The sequence below is a fragment of the Curcuma longa genome, chromosome 11, assembly GCF_044706935.1.
Source record: "Curcuma longa cultivar G26 ecotype Majalengka, Jawa Barat chromosome 11, ITB_CL_G26_1.1, whole genome shotgun sequence".
NCBI lineage: Eukaryota > Viridiplantae > Streptophyta > Magnoliopsida > Zingiberales > Zingiberaceae > Curcuma > Curcuma longa.
The window spans coordinates 32,469,012-32,477,758 of record NC_133871.1 but is presented as its reverse complement, the minus strand read 5'-3'; the positions used below and the strand labels follow the sequence as shown (position 1 = coordinate 32,477,758).

At 38.5% G+C, this 8,747-nt stretch overlaps 2 protein-coding genes across 2 annotated transcripts; both read left to right on the top strand.

Annotated features, from left to right (window-relative positions):
• Nucleotides 1-775: 775 nt before the first annotated feature.
• On the top strand, nt 776-1,503 carry LOC141840513 (protein LURP-one-related 8-like). Its single transcript, XM_074728525.1, has 2 exons — nt 776-1,033; nt 1,112-1,503. The coding sequence occupies exons 1-2, from the start codon at nt 776-778 to the stop codon at nt 1,454-1,456; spliced, it is 603 nt and encodes a 200-aa protein (XP_074584626.1). The 3' UTR covers nt 1,457-1,503.
• A 626-nt stretch (nt 1,504-2,129) lies between these two features.
• LOC141838905 (2,3-bisphosphoglycerate-independent phosphoglycerate mutase) lies at nt 2,130-8,520 on the top strand. The gene is made up of 10 exons (XM_074726528.1): nt 2,130-2,204; nt 2,514-2,694; nt 3,107-3,234; nt 3,462-3,612; nt 3,693-3,896; nt 4,235-4,659; nt 6,086-6,278; nt 6,351-6,446; nt 7,034-7,189; nt 8,133-8,520. The coding sequence occupies exons 2-10, from the start codon at nt 2,542-2,544 to the stop codon at nt 8,295-8,297; spliced, it is 1,671 nt and encodes a 556-aa protein (XP_074582629.1). The 5' UTR covers nt 2,130-2,204; nt 2,514-2,541; the 3' UTR covers nt 8,298-8,520.
• The last annotated feature ends 227 nt before the right edge of the window (nt 8,521-8,747 follow it).

Below are 8,747 nucleotides of genomic sequence, written 5' to 3'. Positions count from 1 at the left end.
TTGATAGTCGGTGGGAAACTTCCGTAGGACCGCGCCGGCCACCCCAGGGATTGAGTCCATGAGACTGACTAGGATTTATCATTTTTCCCTGGTGGTCATGGAAAATTTCCGTGGGACCGGATTTACCACCCCAGGGATTAAGTCCATGAGATTGACGGGCAATTAGACCTGTCATGTTATATGGCGCTGAATTGGGGCTATGACTCGAGCACATGAGCAAAAGATGAGAGTTGCGGAGATGAAGATGTTAAGATGGATGTGTGGACATACGAAGATGGACAGAATAAGAAATGAGAGCATTAGAGAGAAAGTTGGAGTTGCATCTATTGAGGGAAAACTCCGTGAGACACGTTTAAGGTGGTACTGACATGTACTTAGACGACCATAAATGCTCCAGTTAGGCGGTGTGAAACTATGACAAATACGCATGTCAAACGAGGGCGAGATAGACCAAAAAAGACTTGGTTAGCAACAATAAAACAAGATAAAAATTATTTAAATATAAATGATGATATAATAGGAGATAGAGCTCAATGGCGTAAAAGGATCCGTATAGCCGACCCCATTTAGTGGGATAAGACATTAGCGACTGGTTAACCTTCTTCGTCTCTAAGATGATAAGATTAATTAGGTTGCTAAATAAACTTAAGCGAATCTTAATATCACATCTTCCACGTAGATATCTCCAAATTCCGCAAGGGTGATTTGGTCCAACGACTCTATATATTGCTGCTCCAGCTCCTTGCGTCTCTCCAGTCTGCAGTCTCCAGTCTCCATGGCGAAGGTCCATCCCAACGCGACGGCCGCCGTTCAGGATGCAAAAACTCCGGAGATCTCCATCGGCCGGAAGGAGGACGGCGGAGCGGCGTTGCTGACAGTCTGGCGGAAGTCTTTGTTGTTCGGTTGCAGTGGGTTCACCGTTTTCGACTCGAAGGGCAATTTGGCCTTTAGAGTCGACGTCTACGGCTCCGCCGTCTGTGCCCTCGTCCTCATGGATCGTTGTGGCAATCCAGTGCTCACTCTCCGTCGAAAGGTACAATTTTATATAAAAAAAAATACATTCATTCATTTTTAATATAAATTTTCGCTGAATTAATTTGCTAAATTGCAGAAGCTAAGTCTCGGGGAGACGTGGCTGATATTTAACGGCGAGGACGCCGTCGACCCGGTTTTCTCCGTCAAGCGGCAGGTGAGCCTCCGCCACGGCAGGGCGCTGGCGCACGTGACGCCCTGCCACAGCGGCGGCGGCGGCGGGTACGAGGTCGAGGGGTCGTACGCGCGGAGGAGCTGCCGCATCTACGACGAGCGCCGGCGGGCGGTGGCGGAGGTACGACGGAAGGAGGCTGCCGGCGGCGTGGCCTTCGGCGGCGACGTGTTCCGTCTCGTGGTCGAGTCGGATTTCGACACGTGTCTCGCGATGGCCGTCGTGATGGCGCTCGACCAGATGTTTGGGTGATTAGATGTTTTTAATATTAATAATCGGCTAGAAAAATCAAAAAAATGAGAGAGAATGTATATAAATTTCCTCGTTTTACCATAAATATGCCAATAATTAACCAGCTGATATGATTTTTCTAACCAAGATACATATATTTTGTGATTTGGATTTTAGAAAATTGGAACATGAGTGAATAATTAAATGATTACTTGATAAAAATTATTTTCATGGACCGGCCTTTTTTCCCTCTCCACAAGCGTGAATACCACGTCAGCATTTTCGAGATGGAAGCAAATATCAAATCAGCAGACAAATAAAATATATAATTATTTTTTTATCATACAAAGTGCGGGTCCCGCTTCTACGCAAGGCAGGTATGCGAACGGGTAGCTACACTGCTCCTTCACCTCTAGAAACTTCCTATGGGCGTAACAGGTATCGTCTGTTCTCAGCGTCGTCAAAATCTATCCGTACATTTATCAGGCACGACTGCCGTAGATTTCGGACCATAGAAAGTAGGGTTTGTGGCAATAGAAAGTAGCCGTCCGATCGTTTGATCGGGCAATTTGCTATTACAACCCTGATTTTCTCTTTATCCACGCCTCCTGTTCTGTTCCTTGGTAAAATTCTGGGGGCGACTATGGAATATACCGGAGCGTGATTCGACGAAATAGGGGTGTGAATACTAAGCCTGGGAATGAGATCTCTATAAATGCAACCGAAAGGTTCCAGCGTTCTCTGCAAGGAAGAGATCTATTCACACAAGGTTCTTGCTCATCTCTCTTTCTGGACATCTTTTTTTTTTTTTTCAAGGGTTTTGTGTACTTTTTCCAGTGATTTCTCTCTGGTTCCTCTTATAGTCTCTATTTTTTTTTTTTCCATTTGAGTCATTTGATTTGAGCTACTGTGGTGGCTTCCTTCAGATCTCGATTAGGTTGTATCGAATCGATTGGCGATCTACCTTTTCTACTATATTTGCGGGGTTTTTCTTAATGAGAAGGAGAATTTACCTACTAGTTGTTTAGTTTAATTTGTTTGGGATTTTTACGGTGAGGAGTGTCCTTGTGTTCTACAGATTTGCAAATCTGAAGCGTTTTGAAGGCATGGGTAGTTTGTGGAAATTGGAGGACCATCCCAAGCTTCCCAAGGGAAAGACCATAGCCGTCGTTGTCTTGGATGGTTGGGGTGAGGCGAATCCGGATCAGTACAATTGCATTCATGTCGCCCAAACTCCGACTATGGACTCGCTAAAGAAGGTATGTTTTCCGTTGGAAAGATTATTTATTCGTCTCTGTTTCATAGACATTTTTTCATTCATAGATCAGATAAAGGCGCTTCTTTGTGTAGATTATTGCTATGATTCAAACACGAAATTTGACATGACCGTTCTATGTAGCATATAAAGTTCATTGCGGTAATAAACGTATAAATCTTGATAATCTGGTGATTCTATTTCTATCAAGTAGTCAAATGTTTTTGGTGTAAAATATAAGAATAAGCTTATAGTTGTGAGGACGGTATCGTATTTCAATTGCATACATTTTATCATGCCTAGTTTCTATTTGATATGCAAGAGAAAAAAATTGTTTACTTTTGGGTTCCTTTGTGGTTGGTACTTTGATGTCACTTGACAACAAGGTTTTTAACCTTCTTTGTTTCTTTAAAAAGGGTGCTCCAGAGAGATGGAGGCTGGTAAGGGCTCATGGAACTGCTGTGGGGCTTCCAACTGAGGATGACATGGGTAACAGTGAAGTAGGGCACAATGCACTTGGAGCTGGAAGGATTTATGCTCAAGGGTATAATATCTTAGTCCATATTCTTATTTGATGACTTGTTTTGGTCCCTGATCAGATTATCGGCTTGTTGTCACTTTCATTATATTCTCCTTCTAAATATCGATTGGAAACTTTGCTAAATTTAGCTATAAATTTATCCTTCCTACTGTCCAATTGGATACTAGAACACTGCAAGTCTTTCTCGTAGGCCTTGTAAATTTTGACAAGAATTCTCTTTCGAAAAACAGTGCTAAGTTGGTGGATCTTGCCCTTGCTTCTGGGAAAATATATGAAGGAGAAGGTTTTAAATATATTAAAGAATGCTTCGATAAAGGTACCTTACATCTCATCGGGTTGCTGAGTGATGGGGGTGTCCATTCTCGGCTTGATCAATTGCAGGTATGCAATGACCAATCTATTACACATCTGATTGCTGCTATATATGGCCAAATTGTTCTAGTGACTGTGAATCCTTGCAGTTGCTTTTGAAAGGGAGTAGTGAGAATGGTGCAAAGAGAATACGTGTACATATCCTCACTGATGGACGTGATGTTTTGGATGGTTCAAGTGTTGGGTTTGTCGAAACATTGGAGAAAGATCTTGCTAATCTACGAGAGAAAGGTATTGATGCACAAATTGCATCTGGTGGTGGTCGAATGTTTGTAACCATGGATCGGTATGAGGTATGTGATTATTTGTATTTTTTTTTTTTAAATAAGAAATCAATAAGTTGATATAGATCAGAAATATCTCATTTTTTTATGTTCTTCATCGTGCATAAAAAATCCTCAATGTCTGTTTCAAATACATGGTTAGACATGAAATGCACATTTGACTCTAGTTTCTTTTGGGCGTAACTTTCATTTTACTGGGGCTTCTATCGAGTTGAATAGAAATCAGGGAACCATCTTTTATTGGCAGATACTTCTGTTAGTTTCTTTTGCATATTTTGACAACATTTATAGGATGGTATTGTTTTCATCTTTTTTGATTGTTTTCTATTCGTGGTATATTTTTGCAGAATGATTGGGGTGTTGTTAAACGCGGTTGGGATGCACAGGTTCTTGGTGAAGCACCTCACAAATTTAGAAATGCTGTTGAAGCTGTGAAAACACTAAGGCAGGAATACAAAACTAATGATCAATATTTGCCACCATTTGTTATAGTTGATGAGAGTGGCAAGGCAGTTGGTCCAATAGTTGACGGTGATGCTGTTGTAACATTCAACTTCCGAGCAGACCGTATGGTCATGATTGCTAAATCATTAGAATATGAAAACTTTGACAAATTTGATCGTGTTCGTGTCCCAAAGATTCGATATGCTGGAATGCTTCAATATGATGGTGAATTGAAACTCCCAAGCCACTACCTAGTTTCTCCTCCAGAGATAGAGAGGACATCTGGTGAATATTTGGTGCACAATGGTATCCGTACTTTTGCTTGCAGGTATTGTGCTATAGCATCTCAAATTTGCAGAAGCTTAGAAGTAATCAATACTATGCAGTTTTAGTAATCATCAAAAAGTCTTATCTTTATTTACCTTAATTATAGGTTACTTTTTCTTTTCTCTAGTTCTTGTTTGCATGCACATTAATAAGGGGATTTTTACTAGAAAGCATTTTCACTGATGTTATTTACTGTTTTTTATAATGCTTTCTTTATAATTGATGGAGGCTACCTAAGTATTGTATAGATATTAGATACCATGATATTTTACTGTAAACTGCTTTTTCTTGCAAGTTATGTAAGAACTACAGCATTCTTAATGTCCAAAGTTTTCCTAGTATTGATTATTATAGGCAATCTCAATACAAGTTATAATATAGAAGTTATATTTATAAGATTAAACTAAAATCAATGTCTTAATTTTTTCAGAAAGTTTGTATCTTTATAAATTAAATTTTTTCTGTCAATTTTTAGATGTTAACCATGGTCTGAAACACACTATCATAGTAGAAGATTGTTTGATGAAAATGTACGTGTTTTCATAACTTGGTCTGATGAATGATTTGCGCAACTTGAACCCGAAAATCAACCTATTTTAGAACTAGTGAATTGGATCCTTACAAAATGGCATTCACATTTATTGTTACATTAAACAAGGAGTTGATTTTCAATAATCAACAAAATCACAAACGGTTCATATATAACAAAAGGCACCAAGCTAGATTGAAACAAAAAGGGTCCACTATTTCCTCTTGGTAGCATAGTTTAATTCTTTGCCTTGTGATTTATGTAGATGCAAGGTCTTAGCATTTATTTTCTTATTCAAGAAAAAAGAATACCTCCTATTGTTATTATAGATATGAAATGCTCTATTAGTTTTTCCAGAGTTTATGTAGGACTAGAATGGGCGGGACAATATTTTTAGTCAGGGGAAGTCAAATGACAAGAAATAAGAGACAAAAACTATATAGAAAGTAAATAAGAATTCAGGATACAGAACATAGCTGGTAAAACACGTTAGAAACATTTTACATGGCAAAGGTCATGACAAGAGAATGTGGAATATATGCAAAATAATAGCAAATAATGCATACAAATATTTTTCATGGTTCTTTTTCTTCTTCCCATAACACAAATGTTGAACTTGACTCTAACCGGAATTAATTTGGCTAAACTGCCCAAATGGTGTGCAATAGGCCATGTTCTATTAATGTCAACTTGTATATGTTGATCTAGTCTGGTGTCAGATTATCCAACTAGAATGGTCAGATCCAGAGAATTGTAGGCCACTTCCAATTGTGTCCTCATGCTTGTACTTTTGGTGTTTGTTATATTACCCATGTTAAATCCTGTATGCTTTAACTAATTTTGCTGTCACTTTTGTATCTATTACTATACTCAATAAACTTGTTTATCTGTCCAACAGTGAAACTGTCAAATTTGGGCATGTCACATTCTTCTGGAATGGAAATCGATCTGGGTACTTCGATTCATCCATGGAAGAGTATGTTGAGATTCCTAGTGACTCTGGTATTACATTTAATGTTCAACCCAAGATGAAGGCATTAGAAATTGCTGAGAAGGCGAGGGATGCTATCCTCAGTCGCAAATTTGACCAGGTAAAACAACATGTTCTCAATAGTAAATAATAATTCTGTTTACTCTCTTACGCATTCTCTATGTTCCTGCAGATCCGTGTGAATTTACCAAATGGAGACATGGTTGGTCATACTGGTGACATAGAGGCAACTGTTGTGGCTTGCAAGGTGGCTGATGAAGCAGTTAAGGTAATTGATCCATTAGATAATTGGACTGCCTTCTGTGTTTCCTTTACTGCATATATTACATGAACTTTTGCTGTCAATTTTCCTTTACGATGTATACTGGCTTTTAAGTCCTATAGCTTCTTTATTCATCCTGTAAGATGGCAAAAAATTCCTTTGCCTTTTAAATACTCAAATTCTTTAATTGACAGGTTTGTGTATGTTGTGCCTTAAATTTGGGCTCAATGCTTTTGATAGCACCTGAGTTTTATTTTTAGTATAGCTCATTTTTAAGTTTCGATACCACATATATAAACCATCTGTTTGAATTACTTATTGGTTTTTCTATTTCAATCTTATGGTATGGATAACTCTAGATGATGAGGCAAATATACAGGTGATGTCAAGTTAGAAGGTAAAATATTATGTTGCTGCTTTGTTGTTCACGTACTTGAGTGATTGAAATAACTGATTCTGAATGAAAAAGAACATGCCTTCTTTCTGCAAATCATGTTAGAAAGTAAGATTTATGCCGGTGCTTGTTTTTATGGTTCTTCCTTTGGTGATTGGAATGATTGATTGGATGACAAATGGCATTGCCCCTTTTACAGATCATTTTAGATGCCATTGAGCAAGTTGGTGGCATTTACGTTGTCACAGCAGATCATGGAAATGCTGAAGACATGGTAAAGAGAAACAAATCTGGTCAGCCAGAACTTGACAAATCTGGGAACATTCAGATTCTCACTTCTCATACTCTTCAACCTGTAAGTACATTTGAAATTACCCTAACTGTTATCAAAGTTTAATATTTTACTATAGCGCTGCACTATATTAACAAGTCAGTAGACCTGTCTTTGTTAAATTAACTTGGAAAATGATAAGTTTTGTCCTGGATTATAAGCCTATCAATATTGTTTTGTCAGAGGATGATGGGATACTTCCAAATGTGATAAAAATTCGTTCAATAGGGTATATTTTACTAGAAAGTGGATGAAACAAACAAAAAATGGTCAGAGGAGGATCACATTAACAAATAGATACTACAATTAAATCACAGTTTTAGTTATGAGCAAACGACAATGGATTTCAATTGAGTTGAGGTAGAACAGTTGATTCCCTTGTGCAACCACGTGCCACCTTTTTAGTTGCTTCTGGGGCAAATCCATAATCGTTGCTCACATTGTTGATCCACATAGTGTCACCTATCTGGCAGTTCTTGAAGCTAATGAGTAATAAATATTACCCACACCAGTACTAATCTATATATGATGGTTATTTTTATATCTGTATATTTGGAATTTCATGGCATGTTCATCAAGCATGATCAGTTGGCACTGATTTGGACGGGAATTTCATGGCTCTTCTGTTTTTTTCCTCCTCCCTCTCCTTTTTTTCTCTGTTTCCTCCCCGTTCCTTTTTAAGATACAGAGGGAAACTCGTTCCCTGCCTCATCAGATTTCCTTTCTGCGTTAGAAACGTGAACACTTAAGGGTCGTACATTTGTTGGGTAAATCATAGACTAGTGCGTTACAAGTTAATAGATTTAGGCAAAATTCAGTCATAGAATTGCATCCTGGAAATATTTAACTTATAAAGAATTATCATTTTGGTTGTCAGTTCTTATTCCAGCTCCCGCATGACAATGCTACACGTAAAAACAAGATGAATCCATGCCTTATTTCAATTGACCATGTGAAAATTTTACAGGTGCCGATTGCCATCGGGGGCCCTGGACTTGCATCTGGTGTCAGATACCGCAAGGATGTGCCTGATGGTGGCCTTGCCAATGTCGCTGCCACCGTCATGAATCTGCATGGTTTCGTGGCACCAAGCGACTACGAGACAACCCTCATTGAAGTAGTTGACAACTAAACGCCACTTTTTTTTGTTTCGAGTGTGAGTTTTCAATAATTTATATTGGATGCTTAAGTCGCATGACTTGGGAGTAACTTAACATCACAGCCTTCGTTGCTAAATGCTCTACTTATTTTCCGGTGATCAAATGCACTACCTATTTTGACGCAAGTACATTTGTTCGTACTTTGCCCATGATGTAGTGAGTATATTTGGAATAAAATGAAATTGAATTTGATAATGGTGTCTGGGAGTTTATTTTTGTGACAGTTCAATCGTAGGAATATATATTTCTCCTCTATGGTGCAGCACTTGCTTCCCCCATTCCTTCACTCAATCTGCTTCGACACGATCTGGTCTCGGAAACTACTGTGAAACTCAACTCTTTGCATCAGGTACTCCATTTTTAATTTCTATTTTGGACCAAATATGTGATTGATTAATCAGAGATTTAAAATGCATATCATA